We start from the raw sequence: 22,034 nt of genomic DNA, 5'->3' as shown, positions 1-22,034 counted from the left end.
AAACTTGAGATTCAAATCCAAACTTTGATTGAAGATAAGGGGATGAACTTGGTTTTGAAATCAGAAGATAACTTCAAAGTTAAAGTTGAACTTTGAATTTGAATTTTTTATTTGAGTTGGAAATTTGAATATAAAAGTGATTTTGGAATTTCAAAGTCAAGTTGGACTTTGAAATTGAATTCTTGAATCTCGAAGTGAGATAGAATTGGATCTGATGAAGAAAGAAGAAACACTTGGGATTTTGAAAAAGAAGTTTTGAAAATATGATGCAATTTTTGCCCTATATGATGAATGAATTTGAATAAGTTTGAATTTGGAACTTGAAAAGCTATTTCATTCTTTAAATGAATTAAAATAAGATTGAAAATATAATACATCCTTGACTATGGTCATTGAATGTATTATATGATAATCTATATTTAAATTCAAAAGAAGAATAAAATACATTTTAGTGCTTTTATAGAATTTAAAATGAAATTAACTCTCAATATACCCTGACTATGGCCATTGGTATATGTTTTGAGTTAATCCTAAGTTAAATTCTGATAAAAGAAAGAAAATATTTTGAGAAAATATGATGAATTTTGAAAGTGGATCCAGTGTGGATCCAATGTTATTTCGTAAAAGGTAAGAATTCTAAGTTTTGTTCACACCCCGACTATGGCCGTTGATGTAAATCGTCGACTTAGAATTAACTTACCTCTTACGAAATGGTGCACGTGCCATTCGTGTTTCACCATTGTGGGGATTTTTAGAAATAAAGGAAAAATGCATGGAATAAACAATTCATAGTATTCTAGGATGCTCATTCATTCTACCTGAAGCAAGAAATGTAAATTCTTATTCAAATCTAGCTATTACAATATGTGAATTTAATTTTACAACTCCAAATGACAATTTTATCCACATATTTCCTGCAAGGTAAACAGATTAGTAATAAAAAGAGAAGGAAAATCACATATGTCATGTGAAAATCAAATAGTGAAAAGATATGTAGGACAAAATGATGACATATATATATATATATATATATATATATATATTTATATACATGTGAGTGTATTCGCATGTATATGAGTGTGTATAGGTATATACGTACATATATATATGAGGGTATATACAATAGGGAGGTGTGATATCAATGAAGCCACCACAAAAATGTAATAAGGAAATAGATGGGAAATGTTATGAAACGGTAGGTGAAAATAATATAGATGCAGCCAATACAAATGACAGTGTTACTGGTATAGGGATTGCAGCAATTCACGGCTGCTGTAGGAGGCAAAGGTCACAGTGGCCCAATGTGAATCAGTGAATCAAAAAGCCTTCTGCAGTGGATCACTTTGTTTCAGCAGTAAAATGCAATTTCCAGGTATTATGCAGATGTTATGACCCATTGAATCGGTGACTACTGCTACAAAGGGATGATGATGTTACATGCAGGTGAGTGTTGGGATATTAATAGCTGCACCACCTCTGACCCCATATGTTTGCTCAAAAACTCGAGATCAATGTGTTGACAAACTTCTGGAATTATCCAAAACAGAGAATGATGTTTTACAAATCTAAAACATGAAGCTACCAATGCTGATGAGATCTGATAGATAATAACACAAAGGAATTTACGCATATTATATAATACAGATAAAACAAATATGGATTGCATACAGGATAAACTGACAGTTTGGCCTTGGTAGGCCTAGATTATGATCATATCAAATTCTCTCAGGGAACTGATATCCTGATTTTTGACCCTAATGTGAATGGTAGTGGCCTTTTGCCACCAAACCTCCTGCTATGACTGTGCCAGCATTATCACCTCCAGTTGAGTATGCAGGTAATAAAAATACAATGGAGGTTAACATGTGAGATATAGAAATAATATGGTACATATAGGAAAATTAACTGGAATGTTACAATGTGGACCATGATGATTGTATTGAATATACACAGAGAATATTTAAAGATATGCAACAGGCCATGAGCCGAAACCAAATTTTATGTCAGCAAAACATAGGTCTTTCAATGAATTAGAACCTGATTCTAGATTGATATCTTGATGCTTTTCACGACAAACCAAGAATCTGGTTTTTGGGTTAGCTGATCAACATATCACATAGTAAACAAGAATGACTGGGTGAGGCCGAACTAGGTGTTCCATTGTTTCCTTCAGCATACTAACTATCCTATTACCCAGTTCATAGCAAACGAACTCCTCATTATGATCAAAATTTAATTCCATTTTGTGATTTGGAGATCAGTCCACAAATAACTGGTAAAAAAAAAGATACAATGGAAGTTAACATGTGAGATATAGAAACAATATGGTACATACAGGAAAATTAACTGGAATGTTACAATGTGGACCATGATGATTGTACTGAATATACACAGAGAACATTTAAAGATATGCAATATACCATGAGTCAAAACCAAATTTTTCCATTGCTTTATCAGCAGATGTTTCAACAACATTAATTCTGAAACATGAAGAAGATATTGCAGGGATAAACAATGAGTGTGTTTTATCAGCAAAAGATTGATATGATATACTTAATGCTCTTGCCAACAAAGGATTATGGGAGCTCTATCTCAAAACCTGTGTAGGCATTTCCAATGTTTTCCACAGTTGTAGTTCAATATTGTCCAGATGAGATGCTTGATGGCCCTTCTTCTCTACACTTTCCGAAATTGATATACATCTCGGAATTGCCAGGCGGCTACTCCAAGCGCAAACCCCTCTATTACCTCTTAGCCCGTTTGCACGTTTCTTTTATTGAAAAACTCTGCAACAACCTTTTTGTCCTTTAGATATTTCACCACACAGTTCATTACATCTGAAACTGAGAAACCATGCCCAAATTGGCCCTATCCACCATGTCCTTATGTGGATATTCCCCTAATTGTAGTATACCTGCCTGCCACCATCTTCATGACTGCTCAGTTTTTGAGAGAATTAAGCATGATGGATTGTTGAGAAAACTTCCTGTAATGAGCCAAATTACATTCGTGACAGGAGATGATATCCATTCAATGTATCCACAGCTTAGCCTTCTCAGATGTTTTAAACCGTCAACCAAGTCTGTTGTGGGCCATCTGATTCTTAGTGATGCAACAAACGATCCTCAGGAAAAGAATACATAGATCTTCAGTAGATGCTACCTTAGTTTTGCCCAATTTCTGGGCAAAATGAAAATGGGAGAAAGTCGTCTTTAGACCTGATTATGAGTTGGACTCAATCCCTGGTGGGATCGAAACAGGTTATGCAGGGGAAGATGATGCACAAATGTTGTATATGATATTGGAGATCATTAACGCGAGGAATTTAGATCCGTGGGTGATCAAAATGAGCATGGCACTTGACGATTAATGGATGATCAAGATACACAAAAAAAAAAAAAAATGTATAACGTCTGTAAATCACCATTACAGAGACATACCTCTAGAAGATCGCATGGATATTTCTCTAGACCACCCATTGTAAAAGGAATTATGACTTTAGGAAAGATACATTGCTGGAGATAAACTAACAACTTTGAATCGCAGTTTTCATGCAATCAATCTCAGGAAACATGAATCATTAGAATGAATTGAGTCGTAAATTGCAAAGATGTGAGGAACATAACAAGGAACGATGGCTGAATTATGAGGTACACCAAACATAACACGGGTGTGAGAAACTACTAACAGAGTATTTATCTTGAAATAACATAAGCAAACATCCATCCTTATGTAAACTGAAGAATTTGAACAAAGTAAATTATGCAGCAATAAAATAAATGTAGGAATCAGGAAACTCCGTTGCTGTAGCACTTGATGGACCGATCCTGCTATATGCAGGTCGAGTCTACCACAGGTGCATTAAAAGAAAAGTATGTGGAGAAGAAACGAAACAAAGCAAAATAACAATGCGAAGGGGAGGCTTACTTTCTTTTTGCAGAGGATTTTGGAGGAAGAAGAGAAAGGATGCTTTTCCTTTCGTTCTTCAGAAGGCCTGCTTCTGGTGGGGCGAAGCTGGAGTTTCTTCGTTCGATCGGAGGGAAGAAGAAGTTGATTCTCCTTCTGGGGAAACCAGAGAGAAGTCTGGTGGCTTTACTGGACTTGCAGGGAAGAAATGTATGCTTCCGAAGATCAGGAGATGATTGATGCCCCCCCCCCCCCTTTGAGAAGCGATGGATGCCTTCTTTTAAAGGAGTAGTGGAAGGTTTGAGTGGAAAACTCGTTGGAGATGGAAGGTGGAGATGAAGGTATGCGGTTTCGTGATGGAGGGTGGATGGAGGATGAGCGTGGAGATCGCACATGGGGGGGGGAACGGCCGGCCATGGAGGGAGACGAGAGGAGTGCGGCTGGAGACAGTTTCGGGAGGGGCGGCTGCGCCTCCTTCCCCCTCTTCTTCCTTACGAAGGGTAAAAGAAAAACCCTAAAAGTGTTTTCCAAAGACCCCCCCCTTTTCAACTTTCAAATTTTTACAAAAGAGGGCTTCAGAGGTCATTAGCGAAAATTATTTTTCAAAAAGGCTCGAAATCATTTTGTTTTTCTCAAAATCTTTCCAAATTTTTTGGTTTTTTATGTTATTTTTCTATTTTTTTTTTGTATTTTTAGAATAAAAATCCTAAAGTTTGTGAGAAAACAAAAGTTAAAACTAATTTTTTTTGTGTGTTTTTGCAAAAATATTCACAAAAAGGAATTTTTCTGAGAATTTAAAAACTATTTTGAGAAAATTTCTTCAGACATGGGTTTTGATCCGGATTTTGAGGAAATACGGATTTAAAGTGCTAGATTTGAACCTGAAAATGATTTTGAATGGATCAATATGGTTTTTAATCCAGAAAGTCTGAAGAATTTGCTTCGATTTCTCAGAAAATGGAGTTAGGGGCAAAAGGGTCATTTTTACAAAACTTTGAAAATTTGGGGTGTTCACACGGTGGTTTGGACATATTCAACGAAGGCCTAATGATGCTCCAGTTAGAAGGACAGAGAAATGGGAAAATATATTAGTTAAAAGAGGTCGGGCTAGACCTAGGAAGACATGGATGGAGATGATAGGAAAGGATATGAATGCTTTGAACCTCACCGAGGATATGGCATTGGATAGAAATGATTGGAGGAGAAGGATTCATGTGGAAGACCCAGAATGATTTTCTTTTTTGGTTCATATCGCTGACTCCAATTGTTTTGGGATGAAGGCGTAGTTGTTGTTGTATTTGTTTGAGTTTTTTTCTACTAAATATGTGTTCAACATGAAATTGTACAACCTGAAGTTCATTTCTCAAAGAACCTAGTGCTCGTTGCCCCAGTTGAAAGGTAGTAAGAGTTGCAACATAAATCTAGTGTAACATCGTTGCGCATGAGAAAATTTATTTATAAGTATGCAGAGGTGTATAAAAATATACTTTGTCAGCATCAAGAAAATGATACGGCTAGTTATTGCTCTTCAAGTAGTCAGTTACTCCACCGCGCTGCCCTTTAGTTGCGACCAATCACTTTGAACAAACACGGTTTAACAATTAGTTTTTATTAATTGGTACTAAAACAATATAAATATCATTTTTCTAACCCATAGAGAAATACAGGGTAAGGTAAAAGGTCTTCAGCAAGTTGTTTCTTCTCGTCCTCATTGTGAGCCAATTGGAGTATTTCTACGAATCTTGCTAGATGATACATAGTAAATCTATTGTGGTAACAAAAGAACAAACAAAATTACTTACAAACGTTACAAAAGGACAAACAAATTAACGTGCAAAACTAACACTTACATCCCTTGTCAAGAGAATTTCTTTGCCAAACTTATATTTTTTTGGCTCTGGGGTGTTCTCTTCTATAGCTTTTTCTTTATCATTAACTTGTTCTTAACAACAAAATAAATATGATTAATATCAAATATATACACATGTTTCAAAATATTGCTTATACCACATGTACGATCAATCGTTCCTTGCTCTTCCAAACTCGGGGCCCTTTGAATCTCCTTCTTTTGTAAGAATGTATACAACTATACATCTTGAATTACCTAGATATACACATAAAAAAAGTAATTAATTAAAAAAATATTGGATGTGTACACAATGAAGCAATTCATTATATAACATTAGATATATATACATATTGTTATTCGTGGTGCTGCCTGTTTTGACCAGCCTAACCACATTCATTGTACTTGTATGACACAACATTCATGTGTTCTATTCTCCGTCTATTAACCTTAGGTCGCCCTGCTTTGCAAACCACTTTTGGTGGATAAACAACTATCAGAGTAGGTGGAGCGATGTGTGAGACATTATTTGTCATTGATATGAATGAATATTGATTATATATAGCTCAATTTGATTTAACTTTGAACTATTTGTTGCAGTAATCTTCTTATTGGTTGCCCTTATACAAAATATTATGTCCGCATGTTTGTAAAGAATTTCGCTAACCTCCTACTCTTCAAAAGAGCACATGAACCCATAAAGATCAACACTGTAACCGTGAGACCAGTCGCAAGCTTCATACTATTGTCGAAGGCAATACACTACTTGCACACATATTTGTTATATTTTTTCCTTTAGTTTCGCTAGTTTTTCTTTTACCTTTGGCAGCAAAACGCCTATCATATGCTGCCCCACAATCTTTTTTTTCTCAATCTGTTTCATCAATATGAGACAAAACTTTTCAATAAGTAAAATTATGGTCTTATCATGTATGACAAGAATCTATGAATTAAAGTTATCCAGTATATTAGATGTTAAGCAAGCATATCTTTTCGCTTGAAAGTGAGAGTTAGTTCCTTATTTTGAATCCACGTCGGTGACAATATAATTGTATGTGTTTGTTCCATAACTTTGTTATGAAAATAATTGCATTGTTGTTTCGTGGATGCTTGAGCTGCACTCCACCAAATTGCACCGAGTGGTGAACCAAATTTCTTTGAAAAGTTATTTGTCAAATGCTTCATACAAAATCCAACATAACATGTAGGACATGTATGAGAGACTATACTTTAAACTTGGATATCTATTTGAGATGACTGTCAATACTCATCTCTCTTTAAACTTGTCAAAGTGTATGAAATCATGCTTTAATACCTCTAAAAACCGTGCACATTAATCTTTGAACTCCTTATCAACAATTGCAAATGTTACCAAAAATATCTCACCACAAAAATGAATACTTTGGGCCGAAAACAATATACCCTTGTATCTTCTTTTTAGGAATGTACCATCTACCGTAAGAACTGGAGAACATCCTTTTAAAAACTCATCGATGCATAGGCAAAAGGATAAGAACATGTACTTAAATCGATATTTTCGATCAGTCTTAATATAACCTAGCAATCCTCGATTAGCATTCATCATATGATCCAAATAGGCGAAAAACATCTTGAAGGATTGTTTGAATGAACTATATAATGCAGCCTTAGTGTATTCTTGTTAATGCCATGCTTGTTTATAAGTAACCTCCAGACCTTTCTCACGGCTGATGCCATTCCCAATTTCTCTTGGAGTTATCTTCAGGTTATCGTGCACTCGTTTGTACATAACACTTGAAATCTACTTTGAAGACACTTTCTACACTACGAGATTGCCCAGTGATCCACCACATGTATGCTCGCTATCATACATCTTCACTTGAAAGAAGCCCGTTATGCATACCTTTGTGCAATAAATCTTTCAGAGGCAATCAACCATCATATGAGTGTTCTTCCTCGTGCATACGATGGTGACTATTATTGCAACTCTTAAAATTTTTTACTTTATAATTATTATTGATCATATGATCTTTCAAAAACTCACGACAGTGCCGGAGATCATTAGCAATTTCTCGATCGTTTGAGTGTGTTGATAGCCATTGAAATTGTTCACAATCATTAAGCCTTTCATTAAGCAATTACTTATACAAATCAGATATCTCCACTTCAGTGATTTTTAATTGCTCTTCATTGTATGAGAACTCATTGAATGAGAACCAAGGGTTCACATTCTTTAGTGTCATTGGTGCATCATTTTTACCATCTCCTATCGATATGGTATACTCATCATCATCAATATCATCTAATTATGCACTACCAACATGATCACTGACATCAATAATTAACTATTTGGTTGCACCAACTATATCAAAATTCAATGTACTTATCACTTCATTTGCTTTCATGCATGCATCATTTTTGCATTTCTAATATTCAAGATTAACCATCAAAATATCACATTCATCATCATCGGCATCTCAACCACAAATTACATCAAAATTATTACTTGAACATACTATTGTCGTATGCCTCAAAAGGCTGCACGTCATTCAAATTATTGTGATGAAGATCACTGGTACTTCTTTGACCATGTTATTTCACATCCTTTGTAGTGATCTGTTGATCATGTACAACACTAATATCATCAATTATTTAGGACAGTTGGATAATCGACAAAGGACTAAGATGCCTGAGATAAATGCATATTCTCTATGAGATTCACATCATTCCATTGGTCAACTACTCCATTAACTTTGCATACTTTTAAGTAAATATTAGCACTAAATAATATAGATTCTATGTCATCATCCTCCATAATATCTATCTACATTTTTTGGTTGTTTGGAGAATAACTATACTAGAGGCTCAGAGTTATATATCCGTATTTATGAGACATCAAAGCCGCAAATTCTTTAAAAGTAATATTTTTGGAGACCACTATACATATCTAATTAGTGTGATCAGACCTATGGTAATATACTTTAGACCCTTCAAATGCCATCATTCACTGCCTACAACAACCACAATAGCATACTTTAGCCATTTTAATACTTGTGTACAGTGAACCCTAGACCATTATACTAATACAAGAAAAATAAATATTAATTAAAGGACAAACAAACAATCATAAATCATCTATAATAATATATATTTCTATCAAAAAAATTGTAAACATTCTTAATAGTTGTCATTTTATCGAATCATACATATACTATTTTTTGTTCAAGGGTTTATTCTTCTCGTTTGTGTCTATCTCTATAGAACCCTTGTGGTGATTCCTGTATTTTGAGAAGCTGTAGTATCATCCTTTTGATCGACTTCCCCATCTACATGTTTGAAAGGTGGGTTTCATACAATATATACCTGCATATCTTCATGCGTATTTTCGAGGAGGTAAAATAAAAATTTCACAAATATGTAAGTAGCATAGTTGTGATTTTGTTGATTCCCTTTAAGTGGAGTTTCACACACAATTTTATGTGATTTCAGAATATATGTGAAACAATATGTTATTTGCAAGAGGTGTTTCATAAAATTTTTATGCGATTTTTTTTATTATATGCGAAATTGTCAGATATTTACGATTTGTGTGGTTTCAGTTTCATTGAAAAATCGCAAATAAATTTATGTGAGTTTGTGAGGTCTAAAGTCGCATGAAAAATCTGTGATTCTGTATTTAAGTGAGAGTTGTTCCTAACCGACATGCAGTATAATTTTATCGCAAAAAAGCATCAATTCGCAGTTGCGAAAGGTAAAATGGTCTGAATGATGTTGAATATTTACAATTTTTGACATTTGGAGAATATCTAAAATCGTAAAGGTTTTTAAGAAATTGATTCTAGGCATTTTATGTAGATTGTTCCATGTAAAAATAAAATAAAAACAAAATTATGAGATGTCCTCTTTCAAAAAGTGTTTAGCCCCAATAGGGTTTGCCTTAGTGGGATGAGACCGTTCAAATCTCATGGGCATCACCCCCTTGGGCGAGCAAGCTGGGGGCAAGAGGTAAGCCCTTCGAGTTTAACTTGCTCAGGACAGCAATCAGATCCTAGGGGTGATTTCTTCGTAAAAATGTATAAAAAAACAATATAAATGTAGATACACGATAAAAAAAGCGATGTTGACGATGTTTTGATTGGAATGTGTCACTACTGTTTACAACTCTCTCTCTCTCTCTCTCTCTCTCTCTCTCTCTCTCTCTCTCTCTATATATATATATATATATATATATATATATATATATATATATATATATATCGCGTAATTCGGGCTCAAGTAAACGGGTAATATAATCATTTTCGACTCTCATTCAACGCTGATTTTTGCTGGAACAAGTAAAAACTTGGGGAGAATAAGACCATCATCCCAATCATTTGCCTTGACAGGAGGACGAGCAACGACTTATTAGGGTTTTATGATCTTTTGAAATTTTTGGGGTTTCTCGGTTTCTTCTTTCAAGGAAAGTAAACAAAAGGAGTGCAGGAAATATTGGGATAATTTTGTTTGGTTTCTTGTTTTTTTCTCTTTTCTCGATTGAAAAGGAAGATTGGTGACCGAAATATATGTGTTGGTCCGAAATGGGAGATGGGGTTCTTCCTCTTCCTGCGGACGTCTCCCCATCTCTGAAAGCATTCTTGGATTCGAGTTTCGTTCTTCGGGATGATGTTGCTAAGGCCCCATCGATCGCCGCCCTATTGGAAAACGAGTGCTCGGATTTGGAGCGCGACCTTCTTGGCATGAGGCGGAAGCTTGCTGCGGCGATATCATCGTGGAATTCTCATTCCTTTAAGATGGAGAGGATTCTTGATGACGTCAACGTGAGATTACAGGATTTTAGCTACCACCCAGGTGAAATTTCGATGCTAATACTCTCTCTCTTGTGTATTGGGTTTTTAATAAAATGGATGTTGTTATCATCGCCATGGTTAGTTTTATCATTGTTTTTGTTGTTGTTGGTTATGCTAATAATTTTGCTTGAATGTTGTAGTTGGTGGTGTTAATATGGCATTTTTACGTGATCGTGAATCATTGGTATTTGTTTGATTGTGTGCGTTTAGATGAAATGGGTGATGCGAAGTTGAAGAGGATTACGAATATGTTAGCAGTGGAATTGCCATTGCTTGCTAAAGAAGTTGGCAGAGTTGATGCTGTTCGAATTTATGCCGGTGAGTCCTCCTCTCTTTTTGCAGGAACTTCATTTCATTGTTATCCGTCTGTTTTTTAGGATGTTCTCTCTACTTGGAGAATAGTAGCAGGAAGAAGCGAAAAATGCTCTCTGTTTGTTCATTTAATAACGAGGGGAAACTGAAAATCCGAACGACAAATAGCAAGTGGGAAACTACAGAAAAGCAAAGAGAATGGAAAATGGTGTACGCAAAAAGGAGGGAAGGTGTCACTTGATGTCCAGTCTTTCCATACATTCGCTGTTAGTTTTACTAATCTGATAAAATGAAATGAAAATACATCCTACCAAGCTTCACTCCGTGCCATAATCATGTTCATTTTTTCTGCCTTTTCAGAAACCACCTTGAAGCTGGAAGCGTTGGTTGGGGATCTTGAAGATACATTGCACCTAATTATGACACCAACGTGTATGAATCGGATCCCAATGCTTGCAAATGCTGCTAGTTCAGATGTGAGACTAATAGAAATGCAATTTTGATCTCAAAACTGCTTTCTGCTTCTGACCCTATGAGGATTTTGCTCAAGTGCAGGATATTGATTGGAAGCTGGGAAAGTTGCAGCTTGCTGTGGATGTTCTCAAGGAGATAGAGAATGTTTTAACTGGGCTTGCAGAAACAAGGCCACAGTGGACACGTCTCCTTCGAGCTGTTGATCTGAGGGTTGACAGGGTGTTGGCTGTTTTGAGGCCTCAAGCTATTGCTGATCATCGCACTGTCCTTGCAGCAATGGGATGGCCTCCTCCTCTTGTCAAAGCAAATCTTGACAAGGGGAGGAACTGTGACTTGCCTAACCCACTTGTTGTAGTGGATGGAATTGTGAAAGAATGGTACTCGAGGAGCTTTCTTACGCTTTGTACTTTTCAGCAGTTTCATATGAAGTGGAAAAATCGGTTGCGTGACTCTTGCAAGATACATCTTGATCAGCACCTCTGGACCATTGAGGAATTAGTTTCTCCTATTGCTTCAAGAGCAGAACATCATTTCTTAAAATGGATTGATGAACCAAAATTCATATTTGCTCTTGTCTACAAGATCACTCGGGATGTTGTTGATGGTGTCGATGATCTTTTGCAGCCTCTCATTGATAAAGCAAGGTTATTGGGTTTCAGTGCCAGGGAAGCATGGGTACGGTCTATGGTAGACATGCTTTCAAATTACATGAAGAAGAATGTGATGCCTGTTCTTGCTGACAGATACCAAGTCAATGGTGGGACAGTTGAGGTGAACACCTCATGGCTCCATATCATCGATCTGGTCATCTCATTTGATAAAAAGATGCAAGCACTTGTAGACCCAGTGGTTTTAAGGCCCTCCGAAAGATTATGGGGGAACTCAGCATCTCCTATATTGCCTATGGTATCTATGATGAGCATATTTTCTGATCGGCCAGATTGGTTCCAGATGTGGAACGAGATAGAATTGATGGATGGTCAAGAAAAGCTGAATATTGAGCTGAAAAAGGAGAACGTGTGGTTGATTAATATCAAACAAGGGAGTCAATTGGACATCAAGAAAGTTTATGAGTCACATGATTATTTGACTAGAGAAGATAATAAAACTCCAAAAATTGCTGTGGCTGTTACTGATATTATGTGGGCCATAATTAGGCGATGTGAATCTTTGCCCGGTATGTTGATGCAGGCTCAGTTTATCAGATCTACTGCATCCCAAATTTTACTGCAGTTTGTTGACGTCCTATGGCAGCAAAGTGAAGAAGTTGAGGCATCAGACCCTATTGTTGATTGCAGTTCCCTGATTAAGGTTGTTGGGTCTATCAATGCTGCTCGCTACTGTGAATCTATTCTGGAGGTATGGTGTGATAACATATATTTTCTAGAGATGAGTGCAGCTGACAATTTTTATGACCGATCAAAGAATACTTTAGATTCACTTGGTTGCTTTTTCCAATACGAGTTGGACCAATTGAAGGCGTTTGAAACAGAATGGCTTGCAGAAATAATGGCTTTTCTTCTTCGGCAATTCGACTCTTTAAGCTATGATTATTTTCAAAGCAAAAATCAATGGGATCATGTGGAAGAAACAAATGATATTGATGAGTTCCCAACTATCTCTGCAGCTTTTCTTGCTGCACTTGATGCCCTTCAATATGGGCTTACCTATTTCAGCATGAACTTAAATTTGAAAGATTTCCTTGATCTCTGGCGGAGCGTGGCCAATGGATTGGACCATTTTATATTTAGCAATATTCCTTTGAGCAATGTGAAATTCTCCAGCCATGGAGTCAAGCAATTTGATGTGGACATGAAAGCATTATTTCATATTTTTAAACCTTTCTGTGATCACCCTGAAGCATTTTTCCCATGCACAAACAATTCTATCCGACTGCTGTCTATGACTCAGGAAGAAGCACAGCATATAAAAATTCTCTCTCATTGTGAGAAACCAGAATATCTGCAAAGCTGTGGTGTGTTCCATATTTCTGCAGAACAAGCATGTAAAATATTGCAGAATATATCTTTAGAAAATTGAGTCAGTTTGCTTCAGGATTTTGAGTTAACATAGCCCGTATATTCTGTGAGTGGAGTTGCTCTTCGTGATTGCAGTTGTCTTATACAAACGTAAATTCCATCAGTTTGTTGTTTAATGATCCCTCTAACGTTCAGTTTACAACACGGAAAGAAAGTTTAAGCATCTTCCACTGTAACTTATCATTTGATGTATACTTTTGGCAATGCAATTGATTATTGGCTTTCATCATTGAATACAGCTTGCAGTTTTTCACCTCCTGTTGCATGTGCACATATAAACACCCGCTATGATGACATATTTATGGTTATACTTATATAACATGGTGCTGAGCCATAATTTGGTTAGTTAGCAACCAATTCATGATCTGTTTCCTGTTATTTCTTTTCTGGTGTTCATTCCGTGTCATCTTCATTCCTATGGAAAAGCTCACTCATGGAACTGTTGCTGCTGTTGACAGCTTTGTTGGAACTGTATTACAGCTTTTGTTGGCGTTTCCATCTTTGCTATTTGCGGTTAGAAGAGCTAAAAGCTATGATTATTTGAGCAACATGGGCTCGACCCACATGAAATGCCGCTGAGATTTTAGTTGTATTATCTTTTGTTGGTATATCTACCTGTTTATGCATTTAATTGCAGATGAGAGCCCTTTTAACACGAATTTCATGACGAAACTAAATCTAACACTATGAACACAAAGTGAAGTTATTAAATTAAATTGAAAACAGCTATGAACACAAAATGTAACCAAGGATAGGGATGGCAGTGGACAGGAGAAAACAGGGCCCTGCCCTGCCTCGCCTCGTTTGGATAGGGAATGGAGGACATGAAACGGGAATGAAGGTTAAAATCAAAACTCATGCAGGGATGGAGGCGGGGATGTACTTACGCTTTTCCCCATCCTGCCCTCCAATCCTCTCCTTGCCCTGCCTCGGCCCCAATCTTTTTTAGGGATGACAGTGGACCGAGGGTGTAAACCCCCCCCCCCCCCCCCCACCCCCAAAAAAATGGGGTGGATCTGGATCCGACCCAAACCTGCCAACCCATTAGGGTTAAGAAACCACAAGGGGTGAGGGTTTCTTTTAAACCCTCTCCCCCCTGCGCCGCTGCATACCCCCCTTCCTCCCTCTGCCGAAAAGGGAAACCCCTTTGGGGTTTCCCAATTTGAGCCCTCCCGTGCTTTTAAAAGCACGTAAGGGTGAGGGGGAAACCCTCACCCCTGCGCCTCCCTCCTCCTCTCCTCCCGACATCTCTCTCCTCTGGGCCTCCCGTCTCCTCCCCTTCCTATGCGATCGTGTCAGCGACATTCATCTGTGGCATTCCTCGTCGGCCGCCTCCTCTCCTTCCTTCGTCACCATCCTTGCAGACGTCGGCAACCCACGATCGGTCTCCCCTGTCGGCGGACGTCCCCCTCCTTGGTAAGCCCTCGACGACCCCTTTCACCGCCTTTCTCCCTCGTGCCTCTTCGGTTCGACAAAGGAGCCCCCGACGCTGGAGCTCCCTCTACTCGTTGAAACCGCTTGTCGGCTGCCTCCTCGCCTTCCTCTCGAGCTCTCGTCAGCGACCCTTGCTGGGTAACCCATGACGTCTACGGTCTTCTAAGGTATCTCCTTCTCTCCTCTCTCGCTGTTTTCTTGTTGGAGACGCCATCAGAAGGTCGTCGACCTCCTGCCTCCCTTTTCCCCCTTTTCTGTTTGTTGGTGGTGGACCAGAGCCACCATCGTGGGTGGCTCTGGGTCTACCAGGAGGGTGGTGTCGATCACCCCTCCTCGTTGTCTCCTCTCTTCTTTGTCTCCCTCGACCCTTCTGTTCTCGGGTCGGTAGACCAGAGCCACCATCGTGGTGGCTCTAGGTCTGCTAGGGAGGGGGTGCTGAGCACCTCCCCTCGGTCACCTCCCCCCTTTTTTCTTCTGGCAGGTGGAGTTGCCGCCTGCGTTGCCTCCTCTGTTTTGGCAGAGAGCTCCCGAGGGAGGGCTCCCGGGTGGCCCTTGTGCCTTGGTTGGCAGGGTGGCAGGTCCCCTCTGCCTGCCTCTTGTTCAGGCATGTCGGCAGGTGTCGAGCCCCTGCCACCTCCCTTTTTCTTGTTCTCGATGGGTTGGCAAGGGTCGAGCCCCTACCTGCCATCTTCTGCCAGCAAGGCCCTGTCCATAGGGCCTTTGTTGTTTCAGCAAACAGGAAGCCGAGGGCTCCATGCCTTTGCTGCTCTTCTGCAGGGAGCTGAGCTCCCTGCCTAGCCGTGTATCGGGGTTCGGTTCGGAGACCATTACGGGTCTCACCGGACCCGCCTATTGTTTTTTATCATGTTCATACTAACATCTTTGTGCTCGCAGGTCGCACAACGGAGCTCGCTGCTGCCTTGCGACCCAAGTCGTCATCACCTACGCTCAGAGACAATCACAACCTCGCAACTTCTCAAGGTAGGGGAAAGTTACATAAAAAAGAGCAGTAGATGAACCAAATTAAGTTGAAATAATTAAAAATGGTCATGCTAGATATGCTTAGATTTATTTTTAGTTTTTTATACTTATTTTGCGTTGCGTATTTACTTGTCTGCATGTTTATGGGTTGAGGTACAGTTTCATTCCTCGTGTATTATTTGCATATTTACTTGCACAGGTTTGAGGCCGAGGTGTGGTTCCGTACCTCGTGCATTATTTGCGTATTTACTTGTCTGCACGTTCATTTGGTTGAGGTACAATTTTGTACCTTGTGCATTACTTGTGCCCTAATTGCTTGCATGTATATTTGGTCAAGGTACAGTTTCGTACCTCGTGCATTACCTATACATTTATTTGGTTGAGGTACAGTTTCATACCTCGTGCACTGGTTATGCACTTTACGTTCGATGTGCAGCTTGACAAACCAAGTGTTGCTTTGTACTTGCCATCATGCGATGATGTGCATAGGCTCGCATTTGTGGTAAATATGTACTTACATAAATGCAGCCTCGTTCAAATCCTGTTTTCACTCGTTTTAAAAACAATGGAAGTTTTTGTAGCGCGCTATAGTTCGCTAAAAGAGGGATTCCTTACGAGAATTCAGTTGTCTCCAAAATACGTAGTATGTAGATATTGAGGTAAAATGGGATGCGAGATCCATAGCGATCTCATATATGTGAATGGCACAATGTTGTGCTACGGTTTTAAAAGATAAAACGTGTTAAATGAGCACTTTGGTATTCCATGAATCTTTGTGAGATTTTATGTTGGGGTTCTTCTAAGAAACCTATACCCCTTCGTCGTAGCGTAATTGTAGACATGTGCAGCATGGTAGTACTATAATGATTCAATGAGAGACCCGAGGCAATCTCGTACCATGCAATATTGTATCGTCACTCCAAAAAGAGAGAATATGACATCTGAGCATTTTCTGATTTGTATTGAATCTTAGCGAAACTTTTGTGTTGGGATTTCGGTTGAGAAATCGTTCCCATTTTTATTGTAGTCATACCTTTTGATAGGTATGGTCGTACCTTTAGAGATGTACATCACGATGATCAGATGAGAGGTCTTTGGCAATCTCGAAATGGATTTTGGCACATTTTTGTAATCATATAATGTTATTCGCCTAACAGGCAAGAGGCTCGTAAGAGTCTAAAGGACCAGAGCATGACAAGTTTTAACTTGAATGGCTACACCATGTTTTATTGGCAAAGCAATGTTGTGAGGATTCCTTTTGAGAAATCCATACCCCTCTCATTGTAGTTGTACTTTTGAATAGTACATTACGTACTACGATGAGTAGGATGAGAGGTCTATGTCTACCTTGAATGTGCACTGGCATGTATGAATCACATAATGGTAATGGTTTCACCTTCACAGGCAAGGTGCTCGAGTGGGTCGAAAGACCAGAGCATGTAGGACGGGACGACGGTTAAGAAACCCCCGTCATGCTCGTTCGACACGGTTCATCAAGAGAGATGATGGATGATATAAAACTCTGATGGACAGGTCCTTTAATGGCAATTACGGGCAAAATACTCAGATTCTCTAGCCATCAAAGTTAGGAAAAATGGGCTACAAAAGATAGCTTTCAAGCTACTTCTGCAGAAGTTTGGATGCATCCATGAGCCACATATGCCTTTGGAGATTTACTCTCTTGGTCACTGACCGTCTCCTTAGGAGCGGACTCAATTAGCCATCCAGGTTATCTAAAACACAATAAACCCCCTAATGGTCTTAGTTGTTTCTACGTTTTGTGCCTTGCGCGTACCCACCATGCCAGTTAATATCGAAACATAAGTTAACCTATTCATATTATTTGAGATGTGTGTACTGTGACATGACTTTCTTGTTTACTCAGTAGCTCAATATACTACTCGTTGAATTATGCATGCCTGTTGTAGTGTTACACTAGTTCTTTGCTAGTAATAACTAGCTGCTTGAATTAGTTAAATGCTTATGATAATAGCATTTTTCTAGTTGCAATATGATGCATGTGACTTGCTTTACTACTTAGTTAAACTATTCATGCTTGTTGTAATGTAACACTTATTGGCTTGAGTCTCTTATGACTAATGTGACTGCTTATAACTTGTAATCTACGAACCATTCACATTTTATGGCTAATGAAATTGCTTGATTGTACAATTGCTTATAGTTTGTAATTTGCACACTGCCTATACCTTGTGATTGGTAGAATTGCCTGCAATTAAATGGCTTACAGCTCGTAATCTACGAATTGTTTATAAATAGGACTATTGTAGCTGCTTGTCATATGAGTTGCTTACAGTCTGTGATTAATATAACTATTGTTGTGTGATTGCCTATCGCGTATAGCTTATAAAGTACTTGTGGTGCAATTGCTTATAACTTGTGACCCTAAATCAAAAATTAAAATTACAAAATACCCGCCTTCATAAATATTATTCTCCTACTAACCCTAACCCTATGTTTTATTCGTCAGAGCCGTCGCCTTCCAGAGGAGAGGGAGATAAGGTAAATGTTTTTTTTTGCTCTGTTTGAATTAGGAAAACAAATCATAAGTTTATTCAGGTTAGTGATCCAGCTTGCAATGTTTATAAGGGTTATTTACTACAAAAGAAATCAGAGGACTTACTTTCTGCCCATGGAATGAAAAATAAATTGTATTCAATCAGTTAAATGGATCTTATGGCAGAGTTTTTCGGTGCTCTTGCACCTTGTCGAGATCTGGTATGTTTCTGAACTTATTTCTATAGATGTAGAAATGCCTAATTTTTTGTGTGATCTAAATGTTATATCTTTGTAACCTATTGTTTGCAAGTTTGCCTTATGTTCCATTGTGTGATCTGTAAATAATTTTTCTTAGTAAAATATCTTTGTTTTTTTTTTCAGTTTTTCACATCATGGCTCTGTTGGTGTTGTCGAAGATTCCCATGGCCATAAAGAGGTTTTTCTTTTCTCTTGCTGTTGTTTTTGTGAAGGCTGACTTCATATGTTGATTTTATTAAGAAGTTACAAGATAGTGGTGTTAGTGCACATATACTTCATAAAGAAAATGATCTGATACTCAGGCAGACAACCTGAGTTGGATGGGCTGGTATCGTCTGATACTAATTGTGGTCTTGCTCAGGTGTTCATTTTGATTTATTTTATTTATTAGTGTGTCATAAGTCCTTTAGATATTTTAGCGTATGGTGAGTCCTTTAGATGTTCAATGAATTCAGCAGAGACAAGATTTGGGATATCAATGAAAGACATCCATATTGGTGAAGGGAGAGCAGACTAAAGATGGGAGAAGAGGGACAGGACGATGATGGGGTAGGGATGTGGCGGGGGCAACGTGGGGGTGGGGGCGGGGACAAGGTGGGGGTGGGGGTGGGGACGGGGATGGGGATTCATATTTTGAGACGGGGCGAGGGTGGAGGTCCAAAGTCTCCCTGGCCACGGGATAAAGGTTAAATTTTTTAGATAGGGCGGGGGTGGAAACCTTGTCCCCCGCCCCGCCCCGGTCCACTGTCATCCCTAACCCCAATGTGGTCCTCTAAAGTATCTTCCTGGGCACTCGTCCTCACAAGGGCACTTTTCCCTAATGTTGCACTCCTCTTCCGAAGCCAGCATGTTGTACTCTCTCTCTCAGAGTCAGCAAAACATTCTTGTAGGAACCAACGAGCCACGAACAACAACTTTTTCTACATGTGCAATCCATTAAAGATCTGCTAACTCAAAGGACCAAAACAACAAGCATTCTACTCAACGTGGGCACTCCGCTAACCTACAATCTTGAGAGTGTATCTAGAAGTTTAGTTAAGTCTCCCATACCCAAAAGTGTGAATCCATCCAGCCGAATCCAATGTGCATTCTCTGCATGCACAAGGCAAATGTCACCCTCCACTTATGAGCCTAATGCACAACTGATAGGGATCTTTGACTTATCTACATTTCCTTCGTCAATTGAACAACAACCTTACACTTCTGCTTATTATCGACAAGATGTCTTATACCATCCTGCCAACATCCTGTTTCTGTGCTCGGTCAACCACACTTTAGCTGTGCGAAATTACGTAACCAAGACAAACCATCATTGTCCTCTATAGTGTCGCACACAATGAAGAACAAGGTTTCCGTGAATCTTTCTGCTCTGATGCCAATTTGTCACGGACTTACTTTTTTTTAATAAGCCAGTGTGGCACGACGGTTCTTCCTTACCATTGTAAGTTTTTCTATCGCTTTGTCACGGGCATAGAATGCTTCGCAAACCCGCAACATGCCAAGCTGGCCAGCCTAATGGCCAAAAGCCGCATACCAACACGTTTTCATGTGCTGAATCATTTTCATTGCCCCTACGTATCACCCCGTGCGCAGCTGCCTAGCGGAAGCTGATCAAGCGTATTTTCAAATGAGCATTTCATGTAGTCCATGCCGCTTAGTGCATAGTCATTCTATACCAGCTATCATTTTCGAAAAAGACACAAACTTTGCCTTAGCCTTGCGTGCCATAAAGCATACTGCAGCTCTATGCACACAATATAGCAAAACCTCGCCATTGAAGGACCAAGACTTTGTGTCCCCCAGTCCGAAGACCAGTTGATGATTGAACACCATAGCGAAAAGCATCACTCAAACTCATTCGTCGGCACCTAGGCATCCACTCGTCTAGCTCCGAGTCACCATACTTGGTTGGAATCACCTAAAGTGATTCTTGGGAAAATTAGCCCTAACTCACACGCACCCTCATGCATCCAACCGCTATGTATGAGACATTCTTACAAGCCGAGAGGTCCTTAACCAAATCTCCAAAGTCAACATCCTCTGATCCGCTGACACTGCTTAACCGAACAACGCTCCACGTTTGTGCTACCACACAACGATGTACTAACAACGATACTGATGCCTATCGCATGCCATGCCACCACCACACGTCGCCGATCAAGCGAACACATACCGTGCGTTCCTAAACTCGTTGCATTTTTAACTCAGTAGAGCTCTGCACTGCACATGCCCCATTCTGAAAGATCGACCCGAGACAATTTGGTTCTACCAAACAATAACATATGATGGTTCGATATTGCATCTGCAATGGGTGTGCAAAAGGAAAATGATTCTTTGACTCAGGCATGAGTTTTCTTCCCAATACACCCTTGACCTTTTTCTGGAACCCAAGATACAATTGCCTTCATGTATAACTCTGGCTACATTAGAACTTGACTATTGGGTTCACGTGGGGTCATTTTATTCTCACTATACGTTGATTCAGCCACAAGAGCTTAGTAGTTGGCTCATGGCAACTTGTTAAAGTCGCTATGTTGATAGGACATCGCAAGTTGAAAACCTTGAAGGGTGTCCCCTACAGTACTCTTCGGTGGGCATACAGGACCTAGGGTTTTATCAACGGAAGACCTGCCAATGTCAGTAGAGTGTTTTTTCCTTTGCCAAGCAAAAAAGGACTTTACCTTGATTTATTGTAACATAAGATGAAGAATACTGCATATCCTTAATTTAGTAACATAATTCACTAAGATTATGGTCCTTGGTTAGGAATGGCAGTGGACCGGGGCAGGGGACAAGGTCTCCACCGCCGCCCCGTCTCAAAATCCTGCCCTCTATCCCTCCCACAGGTTTTGATTTTAACCTCCATCCCCGCCTCCATCCCATTTCAAATCATTCATCCCTGGTCTAAACGGGGCGAGGCGGAGCCCCATTTTTCCTCTATAACGCCCTAAAATCTAGGACTTGTAACTTTTTATGAAAAGTTTGAAAGCTTTAAAATCAATCATTTATCAGAGTTTGAAATAAAAGTTCAGCGGAAAAATCTTGTTTGAAATAGCAAGTCAAGGGACCTTGGGCACATTACAGTGAAAACTTTCCTTTATAAACCGATTTGCAACTCAAATATATTTATTGAAATAAAAAGAAGAAACAAAGTTTTGGTAACACAATTTTAATAATTCAGAATTTAATTCAAAGAGAGACTTTCAAAGAATCTCTATACCATATTTTACCAAAATGTCCTCAAGAGCAAAACGTCAAGAAAAAGATCTCATCTTGATCTCATCATGTCATCGTGCCATCGAAAGTTGTATCAACCTGTCCACCACCTGCCCATGAAATGGGTTAGTTTCTCGAAAAGCTGGTAGGTGCGTAAGTGAGACAATATAGAACTGAAATAAGCAATTTAGAACAAGAGATGAGTTATATCAAGCATGTGCAAAT

At 39.0% G+C, this 22,034-nt stretch overlaps 1 protein-coding gene across 1 annotated transcript; it reads left to right on the top strand.

The window, feature by feature from the left end:
• Positions 1 to 10,048: 10,048 nt before the first annotated feature.
• LOC149814096 (RINT1-like protein MAG2L) lies at positions 10,049 to 13,656 on the top strand. Its single transcript, XM_089988673.1, has 4 exons — positions 10,049 to 10,579; positions 10,789 to 10,896; positions 11,251 to 11,366; positions 11,446 to 13,656. The coding sequence occupies exons 1-4, from the start codon at positions 10,294 to 10,296 to the stop codon at positions 13,402 to 13,404; spliced, it is 2,469 nt and encodes an 822-aa protein (XP_089844799.1). The 5' UTR covers positions 10,049 to 10,293; the 3' UTR covers positions 13,405 to 13,656.
• Positions 13,657 to 22,034: the final 8,378 nt, after the last annotated feature.

The sequence above is a fragment of the Nuphar pumila genome, chromosome 15 (genome assembly GCF_984573655.1).
Source record: "Nuphar pumila chromosome 15, dmNupPumi1.hap1.1, whole genome shotgun sequence".
Taxonomy (NCBI): Eukaryota; Viridiplantae; Streptophyta; class Magnoliopsida; order Nymphaeales; family Nymphaeaceae; genus Nuphar; species Nuphar pumila.
Note: the sequence above shows the minus strand (reverse complement) of the source record. Positions and strands in the feature narration are given on the sequence as shown.